The sequence below is a fragment of the Gopherus flavomarginatus genome, chromosome 1 (genome assembly GCF_025201925.1).
Source record: "Gopherus flavomarginatus isolate rGopFla2 chromosome 1, rGopFla2.mat.asm, whole genome shotgun sequence".
NCBI lineage: Eukaryota > Metazoa > Chordata > Testudines > Testudinidae > Gopherus > Gopherus flavomarginatus.
In genome coordinates this window covers 321,280,884-321,293,598 of record NC_066617.1, presented here as the reverse complement: position 1 = coordinate 321,293,598, position 12,715 = coordinate 321,280,884, and the positions used below count along the sequence as shown (strand labels likewise).

At 40.8% G+C, this 12,715-nt stretch overlaps 1 protein-coding gene across 10 annotated transcripts in view; it reads left to right on the top strand.

Annotated features, from left to right (window-relative positions):
- The window catches only part of NBEA (neurobeachin), an 881,590-nt gene extending 869,185 nt beyond the window's left edge, over positions 1 to 12,405 (top strand). For all 10 annotated transcript variants that reach the window (XM_050937106.1, XM_050937099.1, XM_050937102.1 and 7 more), the window contains 4 exons: positions 4,988 to 5,089; positions 7,882 to 8,078; positions 9,146 to 9,297; positions 10,597 to 12,405. In XM_050937106.1, the coding sequence (XP_050793063.1) occupies positions 4,988 to 5,089; positions 7,882 to 8,078; positions 9,146 to 9,297; positions 10,597 to 10,687 (542 nt within the window). In that variant the 3' untranslated portion in view covers positions 10,688 to 12,405. The remainder of the gene's footprint in view (positions 1 to 4,987; positions 5,090 to 7,881; positions 8,079 to 9,145; positions 9,298 to 10,596) is intronic.
- Positions 12,406 to 12,715: the final 310 nt, after the last annotated feature.

Sequence of the window (12,715 nt, the reverse complement as noted above, 5' to 3'; positions counted from 1 at the left end):
TTGATCTTGGTAGGCTCCAGCTGCTGTGTCTTTGTCTCCATGGCACACTTCATGGGCACAGACTATGTCTGTTTCCCCTCACAGATGTGGGACCTTGCACCCAGGACAAGTGCTGATATCTCAGACTCTCCAGTAGTTTAAGCACACCCTTTCACAGAGTTCCATCTCTGTGAGCACTCTGGTTTACGTTTAATTTCTCCATGGACATATGATGGTTGACACACATAACAGACAGACTTTGCTAAAAGAATTCTAAAGCAATTACTTTATCCTTTAGGGAGCACAAGAGATGTACAGATCCAGAAATAAATATACTATGTGCCCTTCCTTGCTTTAGTTTCCTCACCGCTGTTGAGTGTTCTTGGGATTTGGTCAGAGTCCTCTAGAGTGTCCAGGATCTCATCTCCTTCACTTGACTTCTCCTCTGAATCATTGGGTTGTGCGCATGGACGCAGTTGCTTGTTCTTTCCTCTCTCTCTCTCTCTCTCTCTTTCAGCTTGTTAGTCTTCCTTTTATACAGTTCCAGTCCCCACTTGTCAGGTAATCAAAGTCATCCTCTAGGTGATCTGTTGCTCAGTTACCATCTACCTGGGTGGACCAGTTTTCTTGATAAGGCCACCTTCTTTGTCTAAGTGTGCTTGCATTGGAATAGAAGACTATCAAGATTTAATGACTTTTTTGTGGTTAGCCCTGTGTCACCATCCCTGAGAAGTCCAGTCCAACCTGGAGGTACAAAAACAGAAGGCAGACAAAGCCCAAATTCAAAATAGAGTTTGCAGTCTGACACAACTATATATACAGAAGTCCAGATCATCAAAGGTATTTAGGTTCCCAACTTCCATTTAAATCAATCTGTGGAAGTTAGGAGCCATTGATATCAGTGGAAGTTGGGAACCTAAATACCTTTGAGAATCTGGGCCACAGTTCATAATGTCAAGTAAAATTCATGAATTGTACATATACTGATTTTCCAAACTGTCACAGAAGAACCCACAGAAGGGGAAAACAGATTGGAAAATCCATAAGATTGTTGCATCGTCTCCTCAGATTTTTCCACCCCACACATCATACCCTTGGAGATATAAAAGCCACATAGACAAAGAAACCACTGAAACTCAACCTAAAACTCTAGTAAATCCCTGGTCAGAGACACAAAGCACATGCCTTTTTCTGCTTCTCACAGATATCTGCTCTACCTAGCTAAAAAGCCAGATCACCTGCCTTTTTTTTGTACACCTCCTCCTTTAATAGGAGAGGTTAATGCTGTGGAGGATGAGTTTATACCTTACTTGCAGCTTTTTTTTCACATTAAACCCAGTTCACAAAGAATCATATTACAGACACTGGCTGCTTCCAGGCTTTGTCCCCAGCTTCAACCAGCATCGCTCACCTCTTTAATTTCCAGCCAAGGAAGAAAAGCACATTCCTGGTTTCCAAGACAAAAAGGATGTTGAAGACCAGTCCTGGACCTCAGGCTCTGAGCACCCTTATCTTTACACAGCAATTCAGGATGGTAAAGAAATCTCCAGGATTTCACAACCCAAGGCAATTGGACTCCCTAATTATCATCACTCCACATCATCATTCTCAAACTCAGGGCAGTTTGCTGTACGTTGGATCACTTCCTACCCACTCAGAGGCCACTCAGCCAAAATAATGTTGGACAACAGAGTGGCCGTATACTATATAAATCATCAAGGAGGAGCAAGATACCAGTGCTTACATGCAGAGTTAATAAAGCTATGGAACTGTTGCATGTCCTAGCACATAGACATCTCAGCAGTTTAACTGATGGGACTACAAAACAGCATGGCAGACTCCCTGTGGAAACACTTTTGCCATGACTGTGAGTGGGAACTCAGCAATCTGCTCTTTCAGATGATTTGTTAGTTTTGGAGCATCCCAGAAATAGCTCTCTTTGCAGTGCCATCCAACACAAAGTGCCAAAAAATGCTTCTGCTCGAGGGGAGATTACAGTCACAACCTGATGAGGGACAGCCTTCTCGTTCCTTGACATCGCACCTTGCGGTATGCTTACCCTCCAACACCATTGATCCTCATGGCTCTGAACAAGGTAAACCAAGAGGGAGCATTAGCTATCCTCATAGCACCATCAAGATTGAGGCAAGCATGGTTCCCATATCAGTTTTGCCTCTTCATCTTCCTGTGACAGCAGATCTCCTAGCACAAGAATCAAGCACCATAGCCGACCCCAGCTTCTCATCACTGCACCTCAAGGTCAGGCTCCTCAGTGGTTCTCAGATATAGAATTAGACTGTTCTCTTAAAGTTAAGACTGTACTCCTGAGCAGTAGAAACTTCCACCAGGAGGAAAAACTACCTGCAAAAGTGGAGGCGTTTCCAAGCCTGATGTGCCAATCGATCTATATATCCTTCATGAATCACCTCAGGAACATACTCAATTACCAGTGTTGTCAGAGGTGTTGTCAGATGCTACCGATGTGGTGCTCTGCTCTCTCCAATGTTGGTATCTCTCGGCTGCATGCGTTTGTTCCCTCCTGTGCTGCCCCAGCTCTGCAGATAGCTGACACAGCAGACCCGAAGAGAACCCCCAATGACCCCAGAGTCTACTAAGATGCAAGGCACGTCGGCCAGGTTTATTGCCTTATGGACACGATTGCAGTTCCCTGTAGGTTTCTTAGCCTAACTCAGGGCATACTATGAGAAAGTGCCTCTTGACAATGGACTCGGCTCAGTCAGTGGCAGGACTTTCCACTGCCCCCTCAGCCGGACAAAGACATCGCCCCAGGGATGCATTCTTATACACAGGTATAAACAAGTTACACATCACTCCTGACGTATTGAGGTGCAACCCCTTTACGCAGTAAGGTACAACTCCTCTACGTAGTAAGGTGCCGCCTCTCACCTTGTACAGATTGGTTCGATCAAAACAACTCTATCCATCATATTACCCTTTTGCCCCTGTCATTGGGATGGGTCAGTCTGTTCCTTGTTATCTGTGTGGAATGTGCAAGTATGTGAATGTTCTGATCTCTAGTGTTCAGTACCTTTTAGGTACTTATCTTCTTGCAGCATCAGCCCTTTCCTTGCCAGTTTCTGTGAGCAGGGCCTGCCTCTGGCTCACAGCTTCACTTTGCTTTATGTTAGCAAAGTCTTGACCATTACTTTAGTTCAGGCCTTAGGCCTCATACCAGGCCTCTGATACCAAGGTTTACATCTTAGGACCTCCTCTTACCCCAACCAGCTGAATTAAAAAACACAGAGTTTGTTAATGAGCTCCATTAAGATGCATCTAGCTGCCATTACTTTCATCCACAGCCTTTTTCATCCACAGGTCAAGGGATTTCTGTTTTTGCACACCCTAACGCTCTTAGGTTCCTTAAGAGTTTGTGTAACCTTTTCCCTCACCTCAAGCAGCCTATTCCACCCTGGGACCTTAGCCTAGATCTCAGTGCCTTAAGAAAACCTCTATCTGAACCCCTGGGAAGCTGTTCATTCCTTCATTTATCCTTCAAGAAGTCATTCCTTATAACCATCATTTTGTCCAGGAGGGTGAAAGAACTTGAGGTATTCATGGCTGACCCTCCTTACACAATTTTCTACTATTATAAAGTGACTCTATGTCCCCATCCTCATTTCCTGCCTAAGGTCTCATCAGAATTCCACATCAGTCAAGACATTCAGTTGAGAGTATTTTACCCCAAGCCTCACTCGTCGCGAAAGGAGCTCTTCATACCCTGGATGTGTGTAGGTCTCTTGACTTCTACCTTGATAGCACTCAGTCTTTCACGGCCTTCCCAGACCTTGTCTCTTTCACAGAAAGAATGATGGAACAGCCTATTTCTACTCAAAATCAGTTTCTGGGTACATTTTAGCTTGTTATGAAGCTTTTGAAATGCATCCCCCACTTAAAGTGATTGCTCATTCCACTAGGGCTCAATCCAACTCCAGAGCCCTTTTCAGAATATACCCATCATGGACACATGCACAGCCACCACCTGGTCATCTGTTCACAAGTTTTCCCAGCACTACGCTATCGTACCTGCTTCCAGGGTAGATGTGACCTGTAGCAAAGCTGTTCTTTGATCTACTGAATCTGCCTCCTCTGCTTAGGAGTCTTATGAGGTGGAGCACCCACAGGGACAAAAACTGGAAGAAAAAAGAGATTACTTAACCAGTTCAGTAACTGGAGTTCTTTAAGATGTTTTGTCCCTATGGGTGCTCCTCATCTGCTCCTCTTCCCCTCTGCTGCAGAGTCTTATTTCTGGCCTTCATGGTAGACATGAACTTCTGGGCACTGCTGACAAAACATCTTCGCACATCCTGAGGTGTAGGTCCCACAGGGACAAAACATCTCAAAGAACTCCAGTTACTGTACAGGTAAGTAACCTCTTTTTTAATATGTGTAGCTGACTGTCAATGTGTAAAATACCTGTGTCATCAGACACACACATCTGTAAATAAATTCATAATTACACGTCCAGCTGTTTGTTTTCCTGTATTTTAAATCTTGATGTAATAGGCATTCAGAAATACGTATAATACAAAATCATGAAGGGATTCAGAAATCCACCATAATTTTTCTAAGTTTCTTTTTCCTAGAAGTATGTGCTATGTTACATTGCATATCATTGTTTTACTATTACCTTTAATAGTGCCATACTCCATGTGTCTCTGGAATGCATTTCTCTTTTCCGTATAGTTAGAATACATAGCACGGATTTCCAGTATCTTATCGTCATCCTGCGCAGCATACACAGCACGCCTCCCACTGTTACTAAATAATAGAGGTATATTTATGTGAACAAGTGAGCACTGAAGTGTTGCTTTATGAGATCCTTGATGAGGATTAAATGCAGTTCTGCACAGAAAACCCAAGAATGAGACATTTATGCAGATTGCACCTTCCTCTGATGCCTAATGATTTAAAACAAATTGCGACAAAACTCCTCCTTTGTTGCTGAAACATTTATGGTTTGTAATTCCTTACTATTGTTTTTTTACAGGTGATTATCCTGCTCCTAGAGCTGTTCTAACTGGTCATGACCATGAAGTTGTCTGTGTATCGGTCTGTGCAGAGCTGGGACTTGTTATCAGTGGTGCTAAAGGTCAGAAGTCATTTTACAGTTTGTTTTAAAAATTTCAAAGTCTCCTTCAGTGAGTGTTTTTCAGTGTACCCTTGAGCCAAGTGCAATTTAATTATCCTAAGTCTCCTCAACCAAGACATATTTTAATTCTGATAGTCTCAGCAGTTGCCAACTCTGAACATAATATTTTCTATTGATACATATGACACTTAGGTCTGGTCTACACTATGACTTTAGGTCGAATTTAGCACTGTTACCTTGATTTAACACTGGACCCGTCCACACAACAAAGCCCCCTTTTTTTTTTTTTGACTTAAAGGGCTCTTTAAATCGATTTCTTTACTCCACCTCCAACGAGGGGATTAGCACTGAAATTGGCCTTGGCGAGTCGAACTTGGGATAGTGTGGACACAATTTGAGCTATCCCAGAGTGCTCCATTGTGACCACTCTGCACAGTGCTCTCAACTCAGATGCACCGGCCAGGTAGACAGGAAAAGGCCCACGAACTTTTGAATTTCATTTCCTGTTTGGCCAGCGTGTTTGTAGAGCTCTTGCAGCACTCATCAATATGATGTGCACATTGTCAGGGCACATTGCTCAGCCTGTACTTTGTGAGAAGTCTATGACCATGTCCCTCTCGTCACCGCGCTGCCGTCGCCTCCTCACCTGGTTTTGCGCAAAACAATTGCCTGCCGTTGCTCTGACGGAGGGAGGGATGACTGATGACATGGCTTACTGGGAATTAAAATCAACAAAAGGAGTGGCCTTGCATCAAGGAGAAACACATATAACTGTCCACAGAATGGCCCCCTCAAGGACTGAACTCAAAACCCTGGGTTTAACAGGCCATTGATTTCACAAAACAAATTGGGTCAATTTCTTGTTTTGATCCATCCATCTTTTACATCTTAGGCTGGCAGCAGATGGTGCACTACGACTGCAAGCCATCGTCATCTCCTGAGTGCTCGGCAGAAGATGCTGCATTACAATTGCTAGCCATCATCATCTCCTGGCTGCTCGCCAGAAGACGGTGCAATAGGACAGCTAGTCATTGTCATCTCCTGGGTGCTCGGCAGAAGATGGAAATGACCTGGCTGAGTCACCCCCATGTCTGCCGAGGCACCCCTGACCGATCTCACTGAGGTCGTCTAAAAGAGCACCCAGGAATATGACAACTATGGCTACCAATCATAATACACCATCTGCTGCCAAAAGGCAATGAGGTGCTGCTGTGTAGCAATGCAGGTCCACATCTGCCAGCACCCAGGAGACCTACGGTGATGGTGAGCTGAGCAGGCTCCATGCTTGCCGTGGTATGGCGTCTGCTCAGGTCACCCAGGAAAAAAGGCGCGAAATGATTGTCTGCCATTGCTTTAACGGGGGGGGCGGGGTGGGGCTGACGACATGTACCCAGAATCACCCGCAACACTGTTTTTGCCCCATCAGGCATTGGAATCTCAACCCAGAATCCTGAATCACATGATTTCCTTTATTTCTTCTTCTGTCCCTGGTGGTTCATGTGGGCCAAGGAAACAGCCAGTTTGTCAGTCTGTTTAAATATTAATATATTGCTCTTTTCTTTTGAGTAATCTAGTTTTCAATTGTTCTAAAACTGGCTCCGTCTGTGTCTTGCAACTTTCCTGCATTTCTTTTACTGTTTCTGAAGTTGACAAACAGCAGTTTGAGACTATTATTTTTTCTATTGAGGTAGTGGTCTAATAGCCTGTAAGGATTGGACTGTCATTGTGCTAGACCCTATACAAAAATCTAGGAAAACATAGTCCCTTTCCCAAAGAATTCACAAACTAGGTCCCAGATTCTGCAACTGGATCTAAATGGGCAGACCCATGCGCCCATGTGTTGAAGCTCACTGAAGTTAGTGGAGCTCTAAGCAGGTGCATGAATCCAGCTGCTGTATCAGGGCCCAAGTTCTTTAAGAGAAAGATTGTGCTGCTTTTAAGGAGTTTGGCTTGTTACACTTGTCACAGAAGAGACTATTTCTCTTCGCACAGAAGCTATATCTAGGTTCCCAAAGAGATTTCCACCACCTCACTTGGAAAAAAAAAATGCTTAAATGGAAATTGATGAGCCCAGTACTTAAGAAGTATGTTCTTGCTTTTATGCTTCTTTTTTGTTACCAACAACACTAAAAAATGGCATACAAATTAAATCAAATTTACCTGAAGAAAATGCATATTTACTGCACACCATTAAAAATTCTTTAGAAAATACCATCTACCACAATCACTAGGGAGTCACAAATGTTGACTTTTTAATTACATCCACTTTAGTAATAATTCAGTATTAAAATCTGTGCATGTTATACATCCATTCGGGGAGGAGACCTACAGGAACTGCCAGATACTGCAGGAGGAACGCATGATGACGTGGCTACCTTGTCCCCAGGGAGCCTTCTCTACCTTACACTGATAGGGCCCCATCTGTTTGGCTGTTTGATGGGGGTGGGATGGAATGAGTTCACATTAACAAGATGGAATGCAGTTTGACAGACTTCTGAACAGTTAAGAGGGAGCGGGAAGGAGTTTGCAAAGATTAATTATTAGAAAAAGGTTAAAAATACAATTGAAAGTAGTTAACATAAAATAAATTTTAAAAAATAGCTCTCTGCTGATAAGCTGTATCCTTTTCCTCCATCTGCTGCCACCTGCTTTGTTGTTGCTGTAGTAGACTGTAATCTTTTTAGGTCAAGGACTATGTTTTCCTGTGTCTGGACATATTGTCTGTATGCATACTGCATATAGTTTGTGACATGAGCATCTGTATAATATATTTTATTGTTTTCAATGTACAGAAGGTCCTTGTCTGGTACACACAATCACTGGAGATTTGCTGAGAGCACTTGAAGGAACTGAAAACTGCTTGTACCCTCGCTTAATTTCAGTATCTAGTGAAGGCCACTGCATCATATACTATGAGCGAGGACGGTTCAGCAATTTCAGCATTAATGGCAAACTCTTAGCTCAGATGGAGATCAATGACTCAACCAGGGTAAATCTAAATGCAAACAGCCGTTTGACACTGCACTCCTTTTTTAAAATAAATGGAATGTATTTGCAATGTTACTTAGAGAAAATACAGAGGTGAAAGTGGGCCAGTTTGGGCCGGTATAGCATACCAGTAAGAAATGGCCACTGGTACCAGCCTGTACACAGCCCACGTTAAAGCACCAACGGGTAGGCACCCTACCAGTAGGGCTGCCAACAGGGGGGCGCAACAGGGGCAGCTGCCCTAGGGCCTGGCGATTTAAAAGGGTTCAGGACTCCTGATTGCTGCTACCCCTACCGCGGCCAGAGCCCTAGGCCCTTTAAATTGCCACCAGAGCCCCAGTCAGTGCAAACCGGGCAACATGGAAGGGCAGGCTGGGGAAGGCTGACCCCAACCCTACCCCTTCTGCCCAAGAGCCCCATATCAGTAAGTCTTTTATCTTACTTTCACCCCTGAGAAAATAACACACATGAAATTGCTGTTCTCAGAAAATGTAATGTTCAAATAGAAATTCTTTTATGTCCATCTCAAGTCAGCAGTGAACTCGTCCTTTTTCAAAATAAGTAAGAACAAATTGTTTGATACCAGATGATTCCTGGAATTTAAGTTCAGACATAAATTTCAGTGAGAAATATGTCTTTAAAACAAAATTGTTTGAAATTAATTCCTTCTTTACTTATTAGCAAAGACATGAATTAAGGCCCTGTTCTATCAGTAGCACTTGAAGCAGTGTAAGGAATGCAGATCTCTGCTCTGCCTTAGGTGTTAGTGATGGCATCAAATACTGCAGGGCAAACAAGTTTTGCATGCTGAACTTAAGTCTTGGCACTGAAAAGCTTTGTAGGTCACAGGTGAAATTTATTTATTTGTCATTTTAAAGGCACGCAGGTAATTTAATGAAGAATTGGGGGCCCTAAATAGTTTTTGTTGTTTTTAAGTATTTCTCTTCACCTTTAAATGTGGCCAGAAACATAAACATACACTTAGTTAGTGAAAGCTATTTGTGGGGCTGTTTGTCAGTTTTCCCCAATATTAACTGAAATTACTGGTTTTGTTTGTCTTTTCTGAAGGCCATCCTCCTGAGCAGTGATGGACAGAACCTGGTGACTGGCGGGGACAATGGAGTAGTGGAAGTGTGGCAGGCTTGTGATTTTAAACAGCTCTATATTTACCCTGGCTGTGATGCTGGCATTAGAGCAATGGACTTGTCTCATGATCAGAGGTGAGTTGCTGCATTAGAATTAAAATCATCTGGTAAATATTAAACAAAACTATTAAATACTGTTTCTTTGATGTTAGCATGTCGAACTACTGTTATACTTAATTTAAAATATGTGGTACAACTATGCTCTCAGTTATTTCCTGTTGATCTTGCTGAATTGACATTTTAGGCTCTGATCCTACAGGCACTTATACATCTGCTTAACTTTAAGCAGACACGTAGTCGCATGCACCATTTCCTCACTTAGTGTAAATCAGGAAATTACATTGACTTCATCTGAGATCATCACTGATTTATGGCAGCTAAGGATCTGGCTTGATTGCATATGCATAAGTGTTTGCAGGATCAGGGCCTGAGTGAGTATTGTATTATCACTGGCCAATGCAGGGAGGTATGAACCTGATCTCCTATTTTAGTGTGATTACAATGTAAGTCTTAATGATGTATTTATACTGGGTTGTGAGTGGATTTAGTTTTTGCATCATTTGCCACTGTGGTGTTTGTCAGCAAAACTCACTCTCATGAAATGTGAAGGATACATAGATTTTAAAAAAAATCCTATAGTATTCATGTCAGCTTATTTTTCTTACACTTTTTAGAATTTTTATACTATGTGCCACTGTTTGATGCAGCACCAAAAATATCCATACATCAATTTATTTGTGGATCATTTGATGATCTGAAATAAGATTTCTGTCTCAGCCAAATCAAAACTAACTTACAAAATGAGGTTTATTTACTCTTGGAATTCTACCATTTTATGTTACAGTGCTGTACAGCGTTCTATAGCTTCTTGTTTACAATAAGCAAATATAGCAGATTCTTTTTACTAGACTAATTTCTATATCTTCTGATTCTAAAGCTGGGTTCTGAAACCCCACTTCAGCAATGCACATAAGCACAGGCTTACTTTCAGCACACAATTATTCTCATTTAAGTGGGGACAGATAGAATGCATTTTGTATTGTTTGGTATCAGCAATTGGTTGACATCCAAGATCCAGTTGTAGGAGACAGATAAGAAAAACTCAGACTCACAATTAAAGGCATCAGTTGTAACTAGAAACTCATCACAATTATTTCTGCTAAAGAAAGAAACTAGGAGTATATTCAGTGTGAAACTTTTTAAGAACACCTAATTAGTGCAGTATGCATTTATATGTAACTGTCAAAGAAAAGCCCCTGTTCTGTTGCTATTTTTAATATTCAGCGTAACCTGCAGTTTTTGAAAGTTAAAAGATGACTAATATATGGGTAAAAAATGTAACAAGTACAGTATCGATCTTTTTACCTTTTTCAGAACTCTGATTACTGGCATGGCTTCTGGTAGCATTGTAGCTTTTAACATAGATTTTAATCGGTGGCATTATGAGCATCAGAACAGATACTGAAGCTGAATGAAGAACTGAAAGCCAAGGTAAAGCTTAGAGCACAAGTGCTACAATGAAAGGCGTAATCTCTGGTGGAAAAACATGTCTGCATTGACCTCCTTTGTACATTCCATTACACCCAGCAATAGCTGTACATTGTAGTCAGCAACCATTTTATTTTGTGTGTTTTTTCACAACTGAACACCAGCTGCTGAAAAGCAAGCTTGTATCATGTAAATTATATGAATTAGGAGATGTTTTGGTAATTATTTCATATATCTTTGTTTATTGAGAAAAGGTAGTAGGATGCGCCACAAGAGACTTTCGAAAATTCTGAGGAACCTTGTGTCCAGTTGTTATGATGTTTAGTCTGTGAATCTAACATGCATCCCATTTCCAGTCTCTTTTCAAGCTGAGAAAAAAAATATGTTTGATACTTTGTACATCAGATGCACATCTTAACTTTGAAGGGATACTTTTGTAAAAGTAAAACCTTGTATAAAGAACAAAAATGTTTCTTAATTTTATTGTGGAGTTACAACTTGCATGTACTTTAAACCTGATGTCTTGATGGAACAGGGGTATTCACACAAATCAAACTGGAGATCTATCTAAGGGTGCAGCTTGCATTAAAGGGTTGAATTTGGGTGCAATCAGTAATTTTGACATTTTCACCAAAATATGTTTTTCACTTTCTAAATCTAAACTCATTCTCTTCCAAGTGGAGTTTTGCTCATGAAGCATTTGGATAAGAAGCCATCATTTGCCATACTTATACAATGAAAGTTAAATTCTTCCCTTTTAAACTTATAGACAAGTCAGAAAGGGAGCATAGTGGAAAGGTTCTGATTTTCATTATATCATCAAGAGTCTTGTAATGCTTTATAGTGCTTAGTGACTCCCAACACGGCAAGAGTGCTATACTTCTGGATTCATCACATTTGGCATATGGTCCACTGAGGGAAGAGAGCCTCAGTTACATTTTTCTTATTTTTCCTCTGAATAGCTTGGTTTGTTTAACAACCTTAGCTTTTATTGCAAAGATAAGTTATTCTTTTAGGTTCTTCTGAAAATCTCACCGGAAGTGACATTCTCAGCCTAAGGCACTTCATGTTTTACAATACTGTAATGATGACTATCAGAATAATTTTCCACACATTGTACTGATCAAATTACACACCCAGGGGTATATACACTTTACTTCATGTTTCTTCTTTGTATATTTGGTGACTGTATTGTCATAGATGTACATATTGTGTCAGTAGGGCTATGAGGCATGTAACAGGAATGTAATTTTCTCAGAATTTACACTCACTTGCAGTCATTTATTTAAAATGATACTGGATTCTTTGTATTGGCACTTTGCACCAGAAACATATCATTATTTATTGATGTGATTACTTATTTGTTATCCACCTTGTATTAGTAAGTTTTAGCACTGAATTCCTTCTTCATTGTTGTTTGTATTTAAAATATTCTGAAATCATGGGGAACCAATGTAATGATTAAGTTATTCATGACCAGTCTGTAAGCAATATCTTGAGTTTATAGCTTAGAATTGGGAGAATACTGAACATCTGGAAGACAAGTTCATTTCATCTTGAGATCATGGTGAAATATTTTGGATATATAAATTCCTTAAGCTATTGTAACCATGTTTTATTGCAAAGATGTAAAATATGCCAGATGTGTGTGAGTTGGAAATCCAAAAAAGAAAAATAAAATATGCAAAGAATTCAGTGATTGTTTTTTATTTCATTGAACTTTTCATCAAAACATCCACATCGTCACTGGAAATAAATAATAGTTTTAAGAAATGTTCTCTATTATAATCAGTGTCTATAAAAATGGATATCTTGGAGGTTGTGGTCTCAGTCTCTGAAGGGAATGAAGAACTCTAGATACACAGTTTGAGTCCTAATCCTTTAAATTTCCAACACATAAAGAGAAAATACTAAAGTTGTTCTGAACAGCAAAAAGAAGAAATAGAAAAGTTTGAAGAAAGTAAACTTATGATTTAAAAATTTGCCTATGGCTGCAGTCAGGGCC